The following is a 24,525-nucleotide window of genomic DNA, read 5'->3' as shown; positions in this document are numbered from 1 at the left end:
TTTTTGTTTTTTGCTCCTTTTCTTCCGAGAGCCGTAACTTTTTTTTATTATTTCGTCAATCTTGCCATATGAGGGCTTGTTTTTTGCGGGACGAGTTGTACTTTTCAATGAAACTATAGGTTTTACCATATATTGTACTGGAAAACAGCAAAAAAATTCCAAGTGTGGAAAAACTGCAAAAAAAGTGTGATCGCACTATAGTTTTTGGGATGTTTTATTCACCGTGTTCACTATATGATAAAACTGATGTATCTATGTGATGCCTCAGGTCGGTGCGAGTTTGTAGACACCAAACATGTATAGGTTTACTTGTATCTAAGGGGTTAAAAAAAATTCACAAGTTTGTCCAATAAAAGTGGCGCACGTTTTGCGCCATTTTCCGAAACACGTAGCGTTCTTATTTTTTGGGATCTATGGCTCAGTGATGGCTTATATTTTGCGTCTCGAGCTGACGTTTATAATGGTACCATTTTTGCGCAGATGCTACGTTTTGATCGCCTGTTATTGCATTTTGCGTAAAACTTGCGGCGACCAAAGAACGTAATTTTGGCGTTTGGAATTTTTTTGCCACTACGCCGTTTACCAATCAGATTAATTGATTTAATATTTTGAAAGATCGGGCATTTCTGAACGCGGCGATACCAAATATGTGTATATTTATTTATTTTTAACCCTTTAATTTTCAATGGGGGGAAAGGGGGGTGATTTGAACGTTTAGGTTTTTTGTTTTTTTTTTATTTTTTAAAACTTTTTTTTTTTACTTTTTTTTTTTTATTTTACTAGTCCCCCTAGGGGGCTATAGCGATCAGCAATCCGATCGCTATTATCTATCTGCTGATCACAGCAATACAGCTGTAAACAGCAGATTCAGTCACTTTGTTTTTCCCTCTGCTCTTGGCCGAGGGAAAACGAAAGTGAAACATCATAGCTGCAGGAGTCATCACATGACCCTGTGCTACGATGGCAACCACCGATAGTCACGTGATAACGCACGTGACTTCCGGTGGGGGCGGCGGTAAGTAAAAAACATGGCCACGCGCATTTAGATCTTGCTGCCAGACTTTGGCAGCAAGATTTAAGGGGTTAATTGCCGCTGGTGGAAGCGATTCCACCCGCGGCTAGCAGGCACACGTCAGCTGTTGAAAACAGCTGATATGTGTGCCGACCGCCACCGCCTGCCCGCGGCAGGGGGCGGGGCTTAACGGGACACGATCTTGGACGGATAGATCCGTCCAAGGTCGTGAAAGGGTTAAGAAAAAAAGGTTAGTCTCACCCATTTGTGGATCCGGGTCAGTTGTTGGAGGGGGCCAATATTCTCATAGGGTCGGAAAGCTGTCCACAGCGGGGCATACAATCTCTCCCTAGGTGGACTATATATACCCACAAGAACCCCATAGACTCCAACCCTTACAAGGGCAGTACCAATCTGACCCTATTTAAGCTGGCCCTGTCATAGCTTCAACAGCCTCCCGACACGTTTCTTCCACTGGGATTCATCAGGGGAGATGCTTGGTTTAGGCCAAGGGCTAGTATTACATCAAAATCAGACCCAAATAGTGATGGTCTAGATCTGGGACCACCTTCCACCACAATGTCTATCCTTAAATAAGCCTTCAAAATCTAATTGTCTTAATTGCTCCAAGTGGAGGACACACTTCGCCAATCATGTATATATAAATCACTCACCTGTCATCCTTAATGTGATTAAAACATGAACTGATAGCTGCCACATATCCAGCGTGGGAGAGTGGTGGGCGCCGCCATCTTGGCCCGCCCCTTAGGACGCATCATCAATCCCACAGTGCACTGGGACTGCCACTAGCTGTAGTAAACAGCATAAAGCAATGCAAGCCTCAGGTCACGCCCATTGGGGCATGGTCAATCCCACAATGCATCGGGGCCACCGGTGACTGTGAAATCCGGTATGGATTGATGCCGCCCTCTTGTCACGCCCCAAGGGCGCGTCATCATTAAAGAGGTGCACTGGGCGCGTGGGAGCACGGGCATAGCGTGCTATGACGCTGCCTTATTGTTACGCCCCTTAAAGCGCGTCATGTGTTCCAGAATGCATAGCAACCTCATATACCACAATGCTATGCTGAGCCACCAGCGCAACTATACGTCATCCTGCGCTTGCTGCGCAGCTCTCACACCAGGATATTATAAACCACATCTACTGCTCAATGTAGTTTACGGTGAAAATATAATTCATATATGGTGCTGTGGCAGATTACAGAATCTGTTGAAAATGAAAAGTAAAATATGTTAAATAAAAAGTTTTTTGATCTATCAGCATATGTGCAGGTTTAACAATCATGATCAAAAAGGGTAAATATGTGTCCAAGGTTATAATTGAGTTCACATAGGAAAATGGTTCACATCATATGAGAGGTATGTATCAAGAAGAAGGGGTGAGTTTGTTGAGGATGGGATACAAGTGATCCCTTTCCGATCTGACCGTTGTTCCGAATTAAAATGTCGTTTGTGCACGGCGAAAAATAATAATAATTAATTGGAAATCAATTATAACTCTTCCTCTCACGACCAAGGCTGAGGCAAGACTGAAAATCTTTATTCTCGGACAATTAGACCACGAAGTAAAAGGGGTGTAAACAAAAGTTTTAGTCTAATCAAGTATCGTAGGTCAGGGCTTCATGACGTAGAGAGATCTGCATATCCCCCTTGGATTGGTCAATCCAGGCTCCAGGAATTTCCCTTTGTCCATCTGTCTTGGGTGTAAAACAGGAAATAGCAGCCATCTTTACAATTACATATGCTGGTATATACTGTGTCTAAGGAAAATACACTGAATATGCAATATACATATATACATGTTAGTAAGAAACAAAAGCATTCACAAATATGTGTGTTAGTTCACATCTACTGAACTATATAACTGAGTCTATGAAATGGCTGAATTAAGTATTTTTGGATACTCAATTCTTTATCCTCAACAGTCCCCCCTAAAGACTTACTTCTGCCATTTCTAAATTCTAAGGGTACTGTGTTCCCTTAGGAAGAGAGGTAGAAAGATCTGTTGAAAAACCTGCCTAACTGAACGTTGAAACATGGGCGGAAAGGGGAAAGGGGTTTTCTTCACCGGTTTGAGACCAAGGACTCCTAGGCGAGTCCTCACCCTTTGTAGTTGGACTTTCCCATGTCTCAAGGTTCTCTAAGTCCTCTCTTCTAACTGTTCTGGCAATGCTGGTCTAAGACTGTACAGGGTTTTCTGAAAAGGATAAGTATGAGCAGAACGCTCAGTGCAGCTCTGGTTGATTAACCCTTCTACAATGCGAGGTGTGGATCCATAGATTTTCTGTGGTTGGATCAGCTCCTCTAGTGTTGACTCATGGCTCTTTCTCACTTGTCCTTTAGGATTAATCAGTTTCCTGACTGGAGACCATATGCTAATAGCTCTGATTTAAAATCTGGAATTGGAGAATACACCTGTTTATCACACTATTCAGTCAATTATATAAAAATATACATGTCTATGCTAAACCAAAAACATCTTACATAAAGACCTGCTTATTGCAAAAAGAAAACAAAACATATACATTTTATACACGATTTACTAGTTTCCACTTTTCTATAAAATATACACTTTTTGTAAACACATTTTTCTTTACATACCACCTTCATGTGCTTCTCAACAATAATATCGTTTTCTGCACTGGAATACCTCTGACCAAACCTGGAGAGAAATTTACACAACACGCACAGACTTCCATACAACGTGCTCATGATATACATCTATAATCAGTTTGCAGTCTCTAAGAATGGGTAGAGTAGGTGCAGGGTGTTTCTACGGACTCTTTACAGTTTTTTCTCACTTCGTTCTAGGCACTTGTCTCACAAGACTGGGTGAATCTGCCCACCTGGGTACTGAACCCGGTGTCACCAAAGCACACACTGACAATTGTCTTTCACAGATGTTACCTGGGCCATCATTAAGAAGAGCTCTCATGACAGAGAAAGCTTACCACCCTTTGTCCACAGACCTTCTTCAGTCAGCTGACTCCCTGCATGTCACACTCCATTCCTTGTTGTATCGCTTGTTCCTGTAGGGATTTAAGAACACAAGGAGTGACAGAAGTCACTGACGTGACCAATGTCACCAAGGCATGGTCGGTATTGGTGAAAGACTCTCAACTCTAGGCCCATTCACTGCTTCTTGGTCAGCTGCACCTGTGCGAGGATCTCCATCCGAATCCATCAGCTCAGATCTAGACTTTCTTTTCGACATACCTAATTCATTTGACAACAGGAAAAAATCTACAACCTACATACACCTCTAAAGACTCTTACCCACTCCTGTTCTACCCATCAAGAGAGGCATTTAATGCATCACTGTCTCCTGTATCAATAGGATTGGAGGGAGTGGTCGAATTTAGACTACCTCATGTGGTGTAAACAGCAGCATATCCAGTGCAGAATCGACCACCATCTGGTTTCATCTATAAAAACAAAAACTAAAAAATATACATTAGATCATTCTTATAACTTTATCTCTGATCATAATACAGTTAGTGGTCATCTATACTTCACATGACTGAGAATACTAAATAAATAAACAAACAAATAAATAAACAAATAAACATATAAGACAAGACTTTCCTATTTCAGCTAACAGATATACCTCATAGTAATCTAATAAACATAGCCTGTGGAAAAAAGGTCAGCTTCAAAACCTATCTAATATGCCTACTGCGCCCTCGAAGAAACTGGAGAATATAATTAATACCTTATTCCCCCCTTGTTTAATTGTTTATTTACCAATATGGCAAAATTCAGCATTTTTATACTGGTATTCCCTAAAAGAAAAAATAAAACAGCAGGTAATAAATTAGCCACATACTAAAACCTAAAATGAACAAACACTGAAAATAACGTACATCTCACAACACTATACATTACTGAGAAATTTTAAAAACCTTACAATAAACACTGTATCCATAAAGAAAAGAAAAACCTTTCATAGTAGAAACGACTGAGACATGATGAAATGACAGCTGTGACTGGGCGACTAACTTGCAAAAATATATGAAATGTTTAGAAATAATCATAAAAACAGAGAAGGTGATAGTCACAAAATAAAAATATATTGTTCGAAGAAATCGCCATTAAAAAACAAAACAACACAAATTATATCGCACATCCCATAAAATTTAATATTCCCTATTCAAGTATAAACAGCAAACTAAAAATGGGAAATCCTGAACTCCAAGGGTTAAACCAAACTTACGTCACTATTGGGGAAAGACACATTCCATCAAGACACATTCCATCCTTATTTCTTAAAAGTGAGAGAGGAAGAAAAAAAAAACCTCATCCTTTGTTATAACAAAGACATAGCAGTGAACACATCCATTTCCCATATCTACATTGGATGCATTATACATTTTTTCCTAATTCCTTTTTACAAATGGATTTGATACATTTTGACATCAGTATGGGTAAGTCGTTTACGATTTTTGTTTTAAATTAACTAACACAGCACAAAGATATATATATTTACCTTCCTCTATTTTATTTTATGATATAATGCTGCAGGACTTCTAAAATACCAATTGATTTTATGTAAACAGATATCTTTCCACTCATCAATTTTGTAAAAGTTTCACTTACTTATCTTTGACTTGCATTTATGGGATAGCTGAGTAAACAAATATACAATTCATACTTATTCAAATGTGTTAGTCATTTATACCACAGAACACCTCCCACCGGGAATGGGTGGAGAGTCTTAGACAAAGAGCCATTGCGAGGGGTGTGGCTTATGAGGTGTACTGCCATCAGTGGGTGTAGCAAGACGGCTGCCACAGGAAGTTCCAGACACCTGACTTCCGGGTGCAGCATCCATGTTGTGACTCCCTGGGTGTACTGGGAGTGGCTGGAACTACGTAGTAAACCAGGGATACTTTTAGTGCCTGTAAATTTGCATTTCAGCATACAAAAGAGAGATTTGATTAGCACCAGATATAATGACTTCTAAAGGAAAACAATGAGGCACCGCCAGAGAAAAACATTTAGTGATTCTACAAACAGCAACACACAGTGAATAGGGTCTTTGTTCTTCATTATAAACTCACTACAGATTAATCTGAACTTCAATACATGGGTTGCAGCCTGCCATCTAGTGGTAGTCCAACGATTTTACACAACTTTTTGCAATCTTTTATATTTTTTCCGTTTTTTGTAACTAGGGTGACAGCGTTCTCAGCTTCTACTAAAAACAACATATTTATCTTTTGAACAGAGTATACAGTGCTTAATTGGACCGGCCGGCTCCAACCGAAATTCTTTCCCGCCTCGTTATGAAGACCTACCCCCTCATAACAGTGACTCACGTTTAATACGCAGGGGAATACGCTAATTCCGACACTTTTACCTTAACTAAAGTGAGTTCCTTTCCCGCCTCGTCTGCCACGCAGACAGTGACATGCGCCTGAACCGCAGGGGAATACGCTAAATCCACTTTAAGTTAACAGAACCCTTCCCGCCTCGTCTATTATCTATCCAACATTCAACATTCAATATTCAATATTTAATATTCAATATTTAATATCTAATATCTAACAAACAGTGGCTGTGTTATCCGCAACACAGGGGAATCGCTAGTTCTCATACTTCTGTTCAAAAAACAAACAATTTAAAAAAACTGAAAAATGCATGAACCCGTTAATTTCTCTCTAATCCAAACCAAAATAACACTTGTCTTTCTTTCAAATCATTACAACTCTGTTTGCTCTACTATACAAAGGCTGCAGCCATCTCCTGTATGTTAGCCCACTGACCCCTCCTCTCTCCTCGCTCCAAAGAGCTGCGCTGTTTTAACCCCCGGCGTCTGCCTCTTCACCCTCCACCCCCCTTGCTTCTCAGCTAAAAGACAGCAGGGTCATAGCTATGCAATTTGATCTCCGCTCTGCCTCAAGCAGCTGGTGGACATATGGCCCCCACCTTTTTGCTTCCTCTGAGTGTAAGAATGTAAGGATGTAGCTGCTTCTGTGGGCTTCTGCTTCCCCCCCCTCTCGCATTCTTTGTTCTCAATAGAAAGACTGTTATAGATATCCCTGGGCTCCACCAGACCCCCGTAGTCTGCCTCTTCGCTCTCAGTGAAGAAGAAAAAAAAACTGCAGGCAGTGGGTGATTAACTCCCCCCCCCTCGCTTTCTTTGTCTAAGAGCCTGCAGACACAGCACGTAATACAACTCCCGCTCTCAGTCCGTGACTACCCCCCTTCTTCCTTTGTTCACAGCGAAGAAGAAAAAACTACAGGCAATTAACTCTTTGAAAACTAGATCAGAGCGTAGAATCTACAAGCTATCTATGAAGCTAAAAACACCGTTCACAATTAGCAATAAAAAAAAACAAACGATCAGATCGTATGACCCACGGACCCTATGACGCTATGGGGTCTGGGTCCGTCTCTTTGTTCTTAGACTACCGGCGAAAGATTCAAGCCCGCTAAGGGTCAATAGCGTCAACCACTTCCTCAGTTCAGGGATCAGAACGTTCGCCACAAATCTCCGAAATCGCAGGCAGTACTCATATACATTATATATGACACTTACCTGCGATTTTGAGTGATCAGCTCCTGTTTCGGCGGCCTGTGGGTACTAGGAAACGATCCCTCGGATCCGAGATAGAAGTTCGGCCAATCTTTCTTACGGTATCTCAGCAGTGCCTCCAGTTGTTGAGGATGGGATACAAGTGATCCCTTTCCGATCTGACCGTTGTTCCGAATTAAAATGTCGTTTGTGCACGGCGAAAAAGTTCACTGAGGGTTTCTTGGTTAGCTCATAAAAGGTTTTCTGGACGGGAAAACAGACTAAATTTACCAGAGTATCACCTACACAAATCTGTGCATTATAAATGATGGGATGGGGGAGGATAGTAAGGTAAACAGAGAAAAGCATTATAGAAAACAACTGTAACTCAGTTGTTCATTCAGACCTTTTGGTGCTGTTGTGTCTAAGGTGAAAATCCATTTGGATTCTCTCTGTAAAATAGACCGGTCCCAGGGGCCACCTCTCGGTGGTTTCTTCACAATATCAATGCCTTAAAACCGCATGGATTGTGTGTCACCGCTATGTACTGTATTAATATGTCTGGCGATGGGGGTGTCTCTTTTGTGTGAAACATCCCCCAGATGGTCACCAATTCTCCGCCGCAGTTCTCGCTTTGTTTTACCAATACCACTTTATTGCAAGAGCATGTCATTTTATAGATCACACCTTCGGACTTACAATTGATAAAATCTTTGATGACTTATTCTTTCCCTGTTACATGGCTGATGAATGTCTTACTTTTAATTATGTTGGGGCAGGCAATGCAATTCCCGCATTTATAACATCCTGTGATATTGGATTTAAGCCAAGTTTCATTGGATGGTGCCTTGAAATGGCTGTGGACTAACCGGTCCTTCAGGGAACAACCTTTTTATGGGTGATACTAGGCTGATCACAAAGGCCTACTTTCAGGTCGTCGTCCATCTGTAGTACTCCCCAATATTTTTGCAAGATCTTCCTTACCCTCTGGGCTCCATTGTCATAGGTTGTAATAAATGTAAAAGGCTCGGTTTTTGATGGTTGTTTTTTTTTATTATTGGGTTGAGAAGTTCTGTCCTATTCTTATTTTTTACCTCTCCATACGCTTTTTTCAAAACGTGACCTGGGTAAACCTCTGTCTAGGAATCTTTGTCTTAAGTCCCTAGCTTCTCTGTTGAACATTTCTTGGTCCGAGCAGTTCCTGCGAGCCCGCAGATACTGACCTTTTGGTATGCCACGTTTCAATGTTATTGGGTGGCTACTCTCCCATCGTAATAGAGAGAGTTTGTTGATGTAGGTTTGCGGTACATATCTGTACAAATCTCACCTGTTACTTTTTTCGTGATTAAAACGTCCAGAAATGCAATTTCTGTTTCGTTATTTTCACAGGTGAAGCCAGACCCAAATTATTAATGTTCAACAGGCTAATGAAGGAACGGAATTCATCCTGTGTTCCCGACCACAGGATGAAGACATCATCCACATAGCGGAGCCATAGTTCTATTTTAGACAGATAGTACATGTGAGCCTCAGAGGTGTTGTCAAAAAACACTTTTTCCTCCCACCAGCCCAGATAGATGTTTGCGTACGTGGGGGCACAAGGGCACCCCATTGCCACGCCTCTGAGCTGATGGAAGAACCTGTGATCAAAAAGGAAGAAGATGCGTGCAAGACAGTAGTTTAGTAATTGTTTGACAAAGGTGTTATGGGTCTTAAATTGTAGCCCTCTAGTGCTGAGGAAACTGTCTAATGCCTCCATGCCTCTTGTGTGAGGGATGGAGGAGTAGAGAGCCTCAACATCAATGCTTGCAAGCAGGGTTTTGGGGTCCACGGAAAGGCCATCCGGTTTTAATAAATATTCAATAAATCAGAGGTGTCTCTCACGTATGATGGCAAGGCAAAACAAAGACAAAACAAGACAAAAGGAGTCAATATTTCATCCAGATAGAGCCCACTGTTTTGACTGATGTTGTTCACGCCAGATACAATGGGTCTACCTTTTAATGGGTTTAACCCTTTATGAATTTTGGGCAAACTATAAAAGTTGCCACAACGGGGTTTACAGGCATCAAAAATTCAAATTCGGTTTTAGTAATCACTCCTTCTGTAAGGCCCTGACACAGGATTTCTTTATTTTATCTTTCAATATTGACCCCCTCCAACGACTGACCCGGATCCACAAATGGTTGAGACCAACCTCTTTTTTTCAAGTTATCATTTGTGTAATTACACACTGATAGGATTTTGTTGATCTGTATGCATAATCTTTGGGCATAAAGAACGTTAGTTCGGCCATTCTGAGATTACTTTGGATAAACCCACAGTACACCACTGTTCGGGTTCATGCCTTAGTGGTAATATCTCAGTCTCCTGGAATAATATTGGTGAAACACTTAAGTTGTTCTTTACAATGAAATAACAATTCTAATGTAATGCATTTTTATATAACTATGAGAGGGTACTCTTGTATGATACTAACAATGTACCATCATGCAGCATTAATATAAGTCTGGGAGAGTACTATCATTTTTTGTTCCCACTGGAGCATATTGGTTGAACTAGCACATTAACGGATATAGGTTTCTTTGGCCTAGCAATCAGATCATATCAATTAATTAGGAGTATCTGTAAACCTCGGATACCTTTTGAATGTTTGAACCTATGGAGCCTGTCTGAAGTATACTTATACATTATTGACGGTGATTATTCCTAATCGGTGTACCAGCTCCTGCTATAGTTCATTGTGATTTGGTCCAGACGGACTTGAATTGGGTTTTCTGTTTGTTTGTACAAATTTTATAGTTGCATCACTGAGCAACGTTTTAACTAATACTTTATTAAAGGTTATGTATTAAATTCCTCTTTTCAACTTTGCTGATAATTAGTGGTTACAAAATAGCTAAGACATATTTACATGTGATCATAAACATATAATATGACAGTGTCCGGCTTTCAGTCATAGGGATGGCCCCAATGAGGTTTTAGTCATTGCTCAGTATACAGTGATCAGTGGTTGTATACTCGCTCTCACCACTGACTGACAGCAGGTTCTAATGCTGAGCGGCTGTCAGTCACTGCGGGGGGCAGGGTATATATGTGGTAATCACAGACATTTCCCTTATTTTCCCACCAGTATCGCTCGACATCAGCAATAAAAACTCGATGCTGAAGTTGGTTTCTTATTTGCATTTTTTTTCTGTTTTTCTTTTTACAGGTTTAACAACAAACGTAAAAAAAATCCGAATAATAAAGTACAATACAGCGAGGATCCCTCATATGAAGATACTTAAAAGCAGCTACAAAAACTATAAAAGTGGCACAAAAATGGCCATCAAAGTGGGCACCGGAGGGTATTTTTGAAACGGTTAAATGGCCTTGGGTCACTAATCTCCCACCACCATTATATAGTGATGTCTCACATCAGACTCAGGTCACTCCAAATGGGTTCTGGGTATCAGAACTGGCAGCAAAGTGAGCAAATAGCCAATTCATCCAGATGTGAATAAGTAGCTGGTGTTCTGTAAAGTTCACTTCCGGCTGATGTAAATGGGTTTCTGGCATTAATTAGTAATCACAAAGGGAAAGCCGCTATTGTTCTCTGATTTCACTCTATGGGCAAATTATTATGGTTTTATATAACGCTCTTCGGTGCCACTTTGATGCTGATTTTTGTGCCAGTTTTATCATTGTTGTTGCTGCTTTTCAGTGTATTCACATCCGGGCTCCGCACTGCAGGGGATTATATTGTGATTTTTTATTTTTGTTGCTAAAAACCATTAAAAAATTACAAAAGAGTTTGATCTTTATAATACCTTGTTGGACATAAACAGATTTGTTCCCTTACTTACCTTACGCTGCCATTACTTTGAGGTGGACTCAGAAAATGACAGCCCCTGGAAACCCGTGCAGACACTAATTCAGCACACATTGGAAGCTTCCAAGCACAATGCAGCCGGTGAGATCTCAAACGTCTCTCCAGCGATTCCATTATACAAGATTCTATCCTTACTAATTTTTTTAAAACAAAAAATCCATACTTCTACCCTGTCAATTCCAGACCTCCGGTTATGGACATTTTTCAAGAAATTTTAGAAGAGGAACTACAGCATCTCAAAAAATCTTGTCAATCTACTAAATATAATATAAGCCATGTGGAACAAAAAGCAATCTTCTCCAGTCTAAAAAGCAATCCTGACTTATTAGTCAGGCAAGCAGACAAGGGAGGGCGGTTGTCCTTATGAATGCAGGCTTATACAATAAATTAAATTTGTCCATGCTGAGTGATGTAGAAGTGTATCAAGAGCTGAGTTTTAATCCCACTAAGAAATTTCAAAATGAATTGAGTACATTATTACAAGAAGGAGTAAAGGGGGGTGTTTTTTCTCAAAAAACTGTGGACGATATATTTGTCAATTTTCCAGTGTTTCCCATCTTTCATTCCCTCCCATATGCCACAAACAAATTTTTCCTCCCCCTATGCACCCCATTGTGGTGGGCATTGGGAGTCTGGGAGAAAAACTCAGCTCTTGGGTGGACTTGCATCCCCAGCCCTTGGTTAAAGATTTACCGGGATATATTAGAGACATGAAACATGTTATACAGTCACTAGATGGTAAAAAAATGCCAAAAAACTGTGTCTTATTAACCTGTGATGGGGTTAGTCTTTACCCCTCTATTCCTCACCACTTGGCCTTACAAAAATTATCTTTACATCTGGCCAAATATATTAAGTGTGACATACCAGTACAAAGCTTTTTGTGCAAAGTAGTTGATTTCCTTCTGACTAGAAATTCTTTCAGTTTTAATAACACTTTTTTCCTCCAAAAAAAAGGGGAGCATCGATGGGGGCGGGCTTCTCCCCCTCCATCACAAATATTTTCATGTGAGGAAGAATTCTTTTCAAATTTGAATCCCTTCTCGTCCCATATCAAGTGGCTAGGTCGTTACATTGACGACCTGCTCTTGATATGGGACGAGGACTACGATTCTATCTCTGATTTTGTCACTTACATCAACGACAATGATATCAACTTACGCTTCCCACATAAAGCCAAAAAAACTCTATTGAATTTTTCGATGTCACAGTACACATTAATGAAGATAACATCATCCAATTTTCTCCATTTCGTAAGGAACTTTCGGGTAACACATTAATATTAGCTAATACTTGCCAAAAGAAAAAAGTAATAGAAAATATCTACTTAGGAGAAATGATCAGATTAAAAAGGAATTCATCCTCATCTAATATATTTATGAAGGAAAAAAACTTACTGGAATCCAGATTAAAAGATAACAATTATCCCAATTGGATGATCCAAAAAGCTGCTGGCAGGGTGGATAAAATGACCAGATCTGACATCTTGAAAGAGAAAATAATAAATCCTAAAAAGTCTAATACTGACAATAGTGGGGTGCTTTTTTCCGCAGCATATAGCGCTCAATTCACATTGATTACCAATCTTATCAAAATAAATGTACCCATTCTATGCCAAGACCCTAAATTGAAAATTATTCTCTCCCAAGATGTCAGATTCATAGCTATATAAGCTTCCACATTGGGAGACTTCCTCTCCTCAAGGCTTTTTTGCACAAATTTATCAAAAGAAAAAACTTGGTTAAACATGACCGTTTTTTATAAATGTGGCCACACGGTATGCATGTGCTGCAATTATGCAGCGCCTGGAACAATCTTCCAGTCCTCAGTAACTCAAAAAAACTATCAGATAAAACACTATATAAATTGTAACACCATGTTCGTAATATATTTAATCACATGCACTAGTTGCAACCTTCAATACACAGTGCACAAGCTGTCCCCTCAAAGATCGCATACGTCGGCATCTCTCAGATGCACGTAATAAACTAACAGCTAAATGTTCAGCAGCTTCTAAGCACTTTTCAATTGTCCACCATGGAGATGTAAGTTCTTTTCCGGTCCAAGCTATCGAGAAAGTTTTTCCATCTCCACGTAGTGGAGACCACAAAAGAAAACACCTAAATCGGGAGGCTTGGTGGATGTTCATTTTGCAGAGCAGAAGTCCACAAGGGTTAAATATAAACAGGACTTGTTATTTCATTACAATGAATAACTCCTTTTTTTTAGAATCATTAACCATTTATGTCTTTATAAGACGGTGTGTGCTCTCCCTTTTGTCATTTGTATACTATGTTGTTTAATATTTTTGTTTTCTTCTTTTTATCAAATATACCTTTTACTCAGGTGCTTCATGGCGATCATAGAATTAATTCGTATTGGTGTTTCCATCACACATGACCCTGAGGAAATGACGTAAAACGCCATATAGCACGAGTCTCATGTCAGAAACAATGATTAAGGACTAAAACTTTCCGAAACGCGTCTGTTTTTCGACATTATGGCTCTCTGGCTTTATTGTACTGCCATTTCTATGATTTTAACAATTTGAAAATAAAGGATCTGGATTTTTAGAAGATCGGTTGCTGGATATTTTTCTATTTTTCCATATATCCCTGTTCGGCATTGCAGCATCCGAGCAATAGATCTTCAAAGGGGTAAGGTGAGCTGAAAGATTTCCTCTTTTTTCCCTTGTGAAAAAGATAGAGAAGAGGTGGAAATTCTGTCGTGTTAATTAGGTTCTCTCTACCCAGATACGAGAAACTGAAGATTCTCCATGTAACCAGAGTGGATGCTAAATTGTCGCTATACAGTGTGACATTAGCATTATATAATCTGGCCGGGAGCCTCGTCACGTTCACTCCCCGATATTGTAAAGAGCGGGTAGTCCACTGGCAGGGAGATCTCGATGCCCACAACGGCCTGGGGGGCTCGTAGCATCATTACCTCTGTTTTATCCCAGTTTATAGTATAACTCCGCTCTGTACACCTCGTACACACACGGCTCTGCTCTGTACACCTCGTACACACACGGCTCTGCTCTGTACACCTCGTACACACATGGCTCTGCTCTGTACACCTCATACACACACGGCTCCGCTCCGTACACCTCGTACACATGCGGCTCCGCTCCGTACACCTCGTACACACGTGGCTCTGCTCCGTACACCTTGTACACACACGGCTCCGCTCCGTACACCTCGTACACACGCGGCTCCGCTCCGTACACCTCGTACACACGCGGCTCCGCTCCGTACACCTCATACACATGTAGTGGGTGCTCATAACCCCTACAAAAGAAACATCATCCGGAAATGTTAAAGTTGTTTTAATAAAAGTGTATTTTTATATTGTATTGTATGTTAGTGTTAGGGCACCCCCTAGTGGCCGGGTGGGACGGCTGTTGCCACCGGGGAAGGAGGAGTCGGCTGGATGTCTAGGGAAGGTCTGTGTGTGTGGAAGGGAGTCGGATCCGGGACAGCAGTGTGTGACCATCGGTGGCAGTGTGTATGAGCGGAACATCAGGGGACGCCGGAGCAACGGAGGAGTACGCAACCTCAAGGTCTGATTCCGCTGGTGTGGGTCCAGTGTGTGCTTGACTTAGGAGTGGGAGCCCGGAGAAGTGGAGTACCCAGGGCATATCCCCACCAGAGGGCGCGTTTGGGCAGGTTGTCCCCAGCTCCACAGAAATTGCCGAATTCTGCTGACCGGATTGTATCTGTGCAAAATAAATGTCATCTTTTGTTAGCATCAACTTTTGCCTGAGGACTGTTTGTGCACCTTCCGACGAAGACACTGACACACATTGTCCCACTAAGTCAGTCTCCAACATTAAAGGAGTGGTGGAGTCAGGGGTGAGCCTTGAATCCTCGGGTGCTACGACTACACAGCCAGAGGCGCCCCTGGGCCATCACTTCATGTGGCGTAGTCGGCAGGATGCGAGTCCCCTGCCAGGGACCCAAGAAGCTGGAGATCAGGTCGTGCCTGGGGCACAGGATCCCGACTACGAGGGAAGATTTCCAGTCCCCTGGTGGGAAGAGAACACAGTGCCCGTAGCGTTGGACCGGGTACAAGATGGCGGCAAGAGGGCCGTTATCTGTGAAGTGGAAGAAAAGGCGTGAAAAGTTGGCGCCGAAAGAAGAGCCTGGGGCTGGCCGGTGCCGAGGAAGAGGTACAGAGTACTCCGCCCAAAGAGGGGAGGCGCCAGTCCCAGGGCATTGAAGAAGACATACGTAGTGGGCGGTGTTCGGAAGAAAAAGAAGTACCGCCGCGGAGGAGTCAAGCTGATGCGTGAGGCTGGGGGAGGGATCTGTTTAAGAGCGGGAAACGAAGGCCCGCCCTCTCTCTCCGCAGTCTCAGCTTGGACATCGCCATTGTTAGGACAACTACCGGAGATAGTGATGGAGACTTCAGGACAACCCGAAGAGCTTGCCACCACCATGGCTCTGGTCAGCGTAGGCCGGGGGCGTCCGAAGTTTGCTACTGCACGCGAGGCAGCGCTGGTGGATCTTCCGACTGGACCGGGAGGTTCCACGCGCCCCGAGAAGGTGACTTGGAAAACCACGTGGGACGCGAAGACCGGAGGTACCGTTACGGAAGTGCGGGCCACGTACGCCACCCAGCCTCCAGTGACAGACCGGATTCCGGGGATTACATATTCCCTTTGGGAGACACCGCAGCCTGGTGCCACCGCCGCCATACCCCCTGTCCCATCTGGGGAGCCGGCTGAAGTGTTTGCCGAGCGGCTGGAGGAAGACCACCTGGGCTTCGTCTGGGATCCGGTCATCGTCCCGTCCTCTGTACCACCCCCCAGAGCTCCGTCCCCGGTTCCCGACCCTATCCGGGAACGCCTACTGGCTGAAACCATTGTCCGGGAAATGTTGTCCGGTCCCGGCGGTGAGGAGCTGGCCCTACAATTCACCACCGGAGTGGTGGAGAAATTTAACCAGCAGGAGGGGTACGGGTTCATCCGCGAGGTCAACACGGGGGACGACTATTTCTACAATAGAGTCCACCTGGATGTGGAGGGCCTGCCCAAGAGACTCCATACTTTGTACCCGGGCGAGAAGGTCCAATTTCTCCCGGATGCGGGAAGTCGCGGCCTGTTCGCCGTTGGTGTCAACCGGATGCCGACCGCCCGGGAAGCGGCCCAGTGGCAGCAAGAGCTGGAGTGGGAGGAGCAGCAGGAACGGCGCCGGAGCCACCCAAAGCCGGTACCGACCGCGCCTTCTCACTCCAAGCGCACCGTGGCGGTTGCTCCGGAAGCATCATCTGACCCGGAGAAGGTTACCCCGGTAGTAGCTGTGAACCAGAGCGTGACCAATAGACCGGTCATCGTCCTAGATGTGCCGCCACCTGCACCACAACCACCCCGGGCAGCGACGCCATCACCACCGCCGGGAGCGGAAGAAGCTGCGTCAGCAGAGCCACCTTTTGCCCCCGTGTCGTTCCGGAGGCTACGCCGCCAGCCAAGGCAGTCCCTGGGCGCCTACATACAGGCACAGGCGGAGGAGTGGAAGCGGTCCTGGCCTCCGGAATAGAGCTCTGCAGATTCCTTGCTTAAAGACCGGTGTTGTTCTTAGACCGGCAGAAGTTTTTGTTAAAAGTTCTACGGGCCTGTTGCCCGCCAACTAAGACCGGGAGCGCTGTTGAGCCTCCGGGCACCATCTCAGACCGGGAGCGCTGTTGAGCCTCCGGGCGCCACCTAAGACCGGGAGCGCTGTTGAGCCTCCGGGCGCCATTGCAGAACCGGGAGCGCTGCTGTGCCTCCGGGCGCCCTAAAGACCGGGAGCGCCGCTGAACTGGTGCCGCTGTTGTTGTGAACTGGCCTAAAAGGTTTTTTTTCATGTCATGTGTGTTTTTAGAGAAGAGCCGTGCCGGGAGGCTCGGGTTTTAAGAGGGGAGGCATGTAGTGGGTGCTCATAACCCCTACAAAAGAAACATCATCCGGAAATGTTAAAGTTGTTTTAATAAAAGTGTATTTTTAATATTGTATTGTATGTTAGTGTTAGGGCACCCCCTAGTGGCCGGGTGGGACGGCTGTTGCCACCGGGGAAGGAGGAGTCGGCTGGATGTCTAGGGAAGGTCTGTGTGTGTGGAAGGGAGTCGGATCCGGGACAGCAGTGTGTGACCATCGGTGGCAGTGTGTATGAGCGGAACATCAGGGGACGCCGGAGCAACGGAGGAGTACGCAACCTCAAGGTCTGATTCCGCTGGTGTGGGTCCAGTGTGTGCTTGACTTAGGAGTGGGAGCCCGGAGAAGCGGAGTACCCAGGGCATATCCCCACTAGAGGGCGCGTTTGGACAGGTTGTCCCCAGCTCCACAGAAATTGCCGAATTCTGCTGACCGGATTGTATCTGTGCAAAATAAATGTCATCTTTTATTGGCATCAACTTCTGCCTGAGGACTGTTTGTGCACCTTCCGACGAAGACACTGACACACATTGTCCCACTAAGTCAGTCTCCAACATTAAAGGAGTGGTGGAGTCAGGGGTGAGCCTTGAATCCTCGGGTGCCACGACTACACAGCCAGAGGCGCCCCTGGGCCATCACTTCACACACAAGGCTCCGCTCCGTACACCTCGTACACACACGGCTCCGCTCCATACACCTCGTACACACACGGCTCCGCTCCGCACACCTCGTACACACACGGCTCCGCTCCGTACACCTCGTACACACACGGCTCTGCTACATCCACACTGTAAACCCCTTCTGACCCCACACATAATCTTCCCCTCATCCAGCACCATGACACCCAGCACAGCAGAGTCCTGCATACACTGAGGAGCTGATCATGTGACCCCTGACTCCTCCCCTCCATGTGACATCATCACAGGTCCTGGAAGCACAGAGCAGCCATATATCTAGTGTGCGGCTCTGCAGGTGGAGGTAGGTGCAGGGTATTATATATCTAGTGTGCGGCTCTGCAGGAGGAGGTAGGTGCAGGGTATTATATATCTAGTGTGCGGCTCTGCAGGTGGAGGTAGGTGCAGGGTATTATATATCTAGTGTGCGGCTCTGCAGGAGGAGGTAGGTGCAGGGTATTATATATCTAGTGTGCGGCTCTGCAGGTGGAGGTAGGTGCAGGGTATTATATATCTAGTGTGCGGCTCTGCAGGTGGAGGTAGGTGCAGGGTATTATATATCTAGTGTGCGGCTCTGCAGGTGGAGGTAGGTGCAGGGTATTATATATCTAGTGTGCGGCTCTGCAGGTGGAGGTAGGTGCAGGGTATTATATATCTAGTGTGCGGCTCTGCAGGTGGAGGTAGGTGCAGGGTATTATATATCTAGTGTGCGGCTCTGCAGGTGGAGGTAGGTGCAGGGTATTATATATCTAGTGTGCGGCTCTGCAGGTGGAGGTAGGTGCAGGGTATTATATATCTAGAGTGCGGCTCTGCAGGTGGAGGTAGGTGCAGGGTATTATATATCTAGTGTGCGGCTCTGCAGGTGGAGGTAGGTGCAGGGTATTATATATCTAGTGTGCGGCTCTGCAGGTGGAGGTAGGTGCAGGGTATTATATATCTAGTGTGCGGCTCTGCAGGTGGAGGTAGGTGCAGGGTATTATATATCTAGTGTGCGGCTCTGCAGGTGGAGGTAGGTGCAGGGTATTATATATCTAGTGTGCGGCTCTGCAGGAGGAGGTAGGTGCAGGGTATTATATATCTAGTGTGCGGCTCTGCAGGAGGAGGTAGGTGCAGGGTATTATATATCTAGTGTGCGGCTCTGCAGGTGGAGGTAGGTGCAGGGTATTATATATCTGTGTGCGGCTCTGCAGGAGGAGGTAGGTGCAGGGTATTATATATCTAGTGTGCAGCTCTGCAGGTGGAGGTAGGTGCAGGGTATTATATATCTAGTGTGCGGCTCTGCAGGTGGAGGTAGGTGCAGGTTATTATATATCTAGTGTGCGGCTCTGCAGGTGGAGGTAGGTGCAGGGTATTATATATCTAGTGTGCGGCTCTGCAGGTGGAGGTAGGTGCAGGGTATTATATATCTAGTGTGCGGCTCTGCAGGAGGAGGTAGGTGCAGGGTATTATATATCTAGTGTGCGGCTCTGCAGGAGGAGGTAGGTGCAGGGTATTATATATCTAGTGTGCGGCTCTGCAGGTGGAGGTAGGTGCAGGGTATTATATATCTAGTGTGCGGCTCTGCAGGTGCAGGGTATTATATATCTAGTGTGCGGCTCTGCAGGTGGAGGTAGGTGCAGGGTATTATATATCTAGTGTGCGGCTCTGCAGGTGGAGGTAGGTGCAGGGTATTATATATCTAGTGTGCGGCTCTGCAGGTGGAGGTAGGTGCAGGGTATTATATATCTAGTGTGCGGCTCTGCAGGTGGAGGTAGGTGCAGGTTATTATATATCTAGTGTGCGGCTCTGCAGGTGGAGGTAGGTGCAGGGTATTATATATCTAGTGTGCGGCTCTGCAGGTGGAGGTAGGTGCAGGGTATTATATATCTAGTGTGCGGCTCTGCAGGAGGAGGTAGGTGCAGGGTATTATATATCTAGTGTGCGGCTCTGCAGGAGGAGGTAGGTGCAGGGTATTATATATCTAGTGTGCGGCTCTGCAGGTGGAGGTAGGTGCAGGGTATTATATATCTAGTGTGCGGCTCTGCAGGAGGAGGTAGGTGCAGGGTATTATATATCTAGTGTGCGGCTCTGCAGGTGGAGGTAGGTGCAGGGTATTATATATCTAGTGTGCGGCTCTGCAGGTGGAGGTAGGTGCAGGGTATTATATATCTAGTGTGCGGCTCTGCAGGTGGAGGTAGGTGCAGGGTATTATATATCTAGTGTGCGGCTCTGCAGGTGGAGGTAGGTGCAGGGTATTATATATCTAGTGTGCGGCTCTGCAGGAGGAGGTAGGTGCAGGGTATTATATATCTAGTGTGCGGCTCTGCAGGTGGAGGTAGGTGCAGGGTATTATATATCTAGTGTGCGGCTCTGCAGGTGGAGGTAGGTGCAGGGTATTATATATCTAGTGTGCGGCTCTGCAGGTGGAGGTAGGTGCAGGGTATTATATATCTAGTGTGCGGCTCTGCAGGTGGAGATAGGGTGCAGGGTATTATATATCTAGTGTGCGGCTCTGCAGGTGGAGGTAGGTGCAGGGTATTATATATCTAGTGTGCGGCTCTGCAGGTGGAGGTAGGTGCAGGGTATTATATATCTAGTGTGCGGCTCTGCAGGAGGAGGTAGGTGCAGGGTATTATATATCTAGTGTGCGGCTCTGCAGGTGGAGGTAGGTGCAGGGTATTATATATCTAGTGTGCGGCTCTGCAGGAGGAGGTAGGTGCAGGGTATTATATATCTAGTGTGCGGCTCTGCAGGTGGAGGTAGGTGCAGGGTATTATATATCTAGTGTGCGGCTCTGCAGGTGGAGGTAGGTGCAGGGTATTATATATCTAGTGTGCGGCTCTGCAGGTGGAGGTAGGTGCAGGGTATTATATATCTAGTGTGCGGCTCTGCAGGTGGAGGTAGGTGCAGGGTATTATATATCTAGTGTGCGGCTCTGCAGGTGGAGGTAGGTGCAGGGTATTATATATCTAGTGTGCGGCTCTGCAGGTGGAGGTAGGTGCAGGGTATTATATATCTAGTGTGCGGCTCTGCAGGTGGAGGTAGGTGCAGGGTATTATATATCTAGAGTGCGGCTCTGCAGGTGGAGGTAGGTGCAGGGTATTATATATCTAGTGTGCGGCTCTGCAGGTGGAGGTAGGTGCAGGGTATTATATATCTAGTGTGCGGCTCTGCAGGTGGAGGTAGGTGCAGGGTATTATATATCTAGTGTGCGGCTCTGCAGGTGGAGGTAGGTGCAGGGTATTATATATCTAGTGTGCGGCTCTGCAGGTGGAGGTAGGTGCAGGGTATTATATATCTAGTGTGCGGCTCTGCAGGAGGAGGTAGGTGCAGGGTATTATATATCTAGTGTGCGGCTCTGCAGGAGGAGGTAGGTGCAGGGTATTATATATCTAGTGTGCGGCTCTGCAGGTGGAGGTAGGTGCAGGGTATTATATATCTGTGTGCGGCTCTGCAGGAGGAGGTAGGTGCAGGGTATTATATATCTAGTGTGCAGCTCTGCAGGTGGAGGTAGGTGCAGGGTATTATATATCTAGTGTGCGGCTCTGCAGGTGGAGGTAGGTGCAGGTTATTATATATCTAGTGTGCGGCTCTGCAGGTGGAGGTAGGTGCAGGGTATTATATATCTAGTGTGCGGCTCTGCAGGTGGAGGTAGGTGCAGGGTATTATATATCTAGTGTGCGGCTCTGCAGGAGGAGGTAGGTGCAGGGTATTATATATCTAGTGTGCGGCTCTGCAGGAGGAGGTAGGTGCAGGGTATTATATATCTAGTGTGCGGCTCTGCAGGTGGAGGTAGGTGCAGGGTATTATATATCTAGTGTGCGGCTCTGCAGGTGCAGGGTATTATATATCTAGTGTGCGGCTCTGCAGGTGGAGGTAGGTGCAGGGTATTATATATCTAGTGTGCGGCTCTGCAGGTGGAGGTAGGTGCAGGGTATTATATATCTAGTGTGCGGCTCTGCAGGTGGAGGTAGGTGCAGGGTATTATATATCTAGTGTGCGGCTCTGCAGGTGGAGGTAGGTGCAGGTTATTATATATCTAGTGTGCGGCTCTGCAGGTGGAGGTAGGTGCAGGGTATTATATATCTAGTGTGCGGCTCTGCAGGTGGAGGTAGGTGCAGGGTATTATATATCTAGTGTGCGGCTCTGCAGGAGGAGGTAGGTGCAGGGTATTATATATCTAGTGTGCGGCTCTGCAGGAGGAGGTAGGTGCAGGGTATTATATATCTAGTGTGCGGCTCTGCAGGTGGAGGTAGGTGCAGGGTATTATATATCTAGTGTGCGGCTCTGCAGGAGGAGGTAGGTGCAGGGTATTATATATCTAGTGTGCGGCTCTGCAGGTGGAGGTAGGTGCAGGGTATTATATATCTAGTGTGCGGCTCTGCAGGTGGAGGTAGGTGCAGGGTATTATATATCTAGTGTGCGGCTCTGCAGGTGGAGGTAGGTGCAGGGTATTATATATCTAGTGTGCGGCTCTGCAGGTGGAGGTAGGTGCAGGGTATTATATATCTAGTGTGCGGCTCTGCAGGAGGAGGTAGGTGCAGGGTATTATATATCTAGTGTGCGGCTCTGCAGGTGGAGGTAGGTGCAGGGTATTATATATCTAGTGTGCGGCTCTGCAGGTGGAGGTAGGTGCAGGGTATTATATATCTAGTGTGCGGCTCTGCAGGTGGAGGTAGGTGCAGGGTATTATATATCTAGTGTGCGGCTCTGCAGGTGGAGATAGGGTGCAGGGTATTATATATCTAGTGTGCGGCTCTGCAGGTGGAGGTAGGTGCAGGGTATTATATATCTAGTGTGCGGCTCTGCAGGTGGAGGTAGGTGCAGGGTATTATATATCTAGTGTGCGGCTCTGCAGGTGGAGGTAGGTGCAGGGTATTATATATCTAGTGTGCGGCTCTGCAGGTGGAGGTAGGTGCAGGGTATTATATATCTAGTGTGCGGCTCTGCAGGTGGAGGTAGGTGCAGGGTATTATATATCTAGTGTGCGGCTCTGCAGGTGGAGGTAGGTGCAGGGTATTATATATCTAGTGTGCGGCTCTGCAGGTGGAGGTAGGTGCAGGGTATTATATATCTAGTGTGCGGCTCTGCAGGAGGAGGTAGGTGCAGGGTATTATATATCTAGTGTGCGGCTCTGCAGGTGGAGGTAGGTGCAGGGTATTATATATCTAGTGTGCGGCTCTGCAGGTGGAGGTAGGTGCAGGGTATTATATATCTAGTGTGCGGCTCTGCAGGTGGAGGTAGGTGCAGGGTATTATATATCTAGTGTGCGGCTCTGCAGGTGGAGGTAGGTGCAGGGTATTATATATCTAGTGTGCGGCTCTGCAGGTGGAGGTAGGTGCAGGGTATTATATATCTAGTGTGCGGCTCTGCAGGTGGAGGTAGGTGCAGGGTATTATATATCTAGTGTGCGGCTCTGCAGGTGGAGGTAGGTGCAGGGTATTATATATCTAGTGTGCGGCTCTGCAGGTGGAGGTAGGTGCAGGGTATTATATATCTAGTGTGCGGCTCTGCAGGTGGAGGTAGGTGCAGGGTATTATATATCTAGTGTGCGGCTCTGCAGGTGGAGGTAGGTGCAGGGTATTATATATCTAGTGTGCGGCTCTGCAGGAGGAGGTAGGTGCAGGGTATTATATATCTAGTGTGCGGCTCTGCAGGTGGAGGTAGGTGCAGGGTATTATATATCTAGTGTGCGGCTCTGCAGGAGGAGGTAGGTGCAGGGTATTATATATCTAGTGTGCGGCTCTGCAGGTGGAGGTAGGTGCAGGGTATTATATATCTAGTGTGCGGCTCTGCAGGTGGAGGTAGGTGCAGGGTATTATATATCTAGTGTGCGGCTCTGCAGGTGGAGGTAGGTGCAGGGTATTATATATCTAGTGTGCGGCTCTGCAGGTGGAGGTAGGTGCAGGGTATTATATATCTAGTGTGCGGCTCTGCAGGTGGAGGTAGGTGCAGGGTATTATATATCTAGTGTGCGGCTCTGCAGGTGGAGGTAGGTGCAGGGTCTCTTCTATTTTGGGGTCATCATTATCATTAACCCCTTCATTTCTCAACTATTTTCACCTTTAACCAGTTCAGTACCAGTTTCCCCGCTATTTCTAACCGGCTAATTTACATTCAATTTAACCCCTTAAGGACGGAGCCAGTTTAGTACTTCATGACTCAGCCATTTTTTGTAATTCTGACCAGTGTCATTTTGACAGGTTTCGAGAGGTGACGCCAAAAAGTGGACCCCACAGTTTGTTCCCCACTTTATTATGAGCGCGGTGATACCCCACATATGGTCAGAAACCTCTGTTTGGACAAATGGGAGGAGCCTGAACAGAAGGAGCAATATTTGAATTTTGGAAAGGAAATTTGGCTGAAATAGATTGCGGGCGCCATGTAGCGTTTGTAGGGCCCCCAAGGTACCTAAACAGCAGAAACCCCCCACAAGTGACCCCAGTTTAGAGACTAGACCCCTCAAGGAATTTCTCTAGAAGTTTGGTGAGCACCTGGAACCCCACGGAATTTTATAATATTAATAATATTAATA

At 45.5% G+C, this 24,525-nt stretch overlaps 1 protein-coding gene across 1 annotated transcript in view; it reads left to right on the top strand.

Moving 5' to 3' along the window:
* LOC142259056 (uncharacterized) overlaps window positions 1–24,525 on the top strand; it is a 223,566-nt gene that overhangs the window by 178,565 nt on the left and 20,476 nt on the right. The window contains 1 exon segment of the mRNA XM_075331583.1: window positions 15,320–15,347. Coding sequence (XP_075187698.1) covers window positions 15,320–15,347 — 28 coding nt within the window.

Source organism: Anomaloglossus baeobatrachus (genome assembly GCF_048569485.1).
Source record: "Anomaloglossus baeobatrachus isolate aAnoBae1 chromosome 5 unlocalized genomic scaffold, aAnoBae1.hap1 SUPER_5_unloc_23, whole genome shotgun sequence".
Taxonomy (NCBI): domain Eukaryota; kingdom Metazoa; phylum Chordata; class Amphibia; order Anura; family Aromobatidae; genus Anomaloglossus; species Anomaloglossus baeobatrachus.
This window is presented reverse-complemented; position numbering and strand designations above follow the sequence as displayed.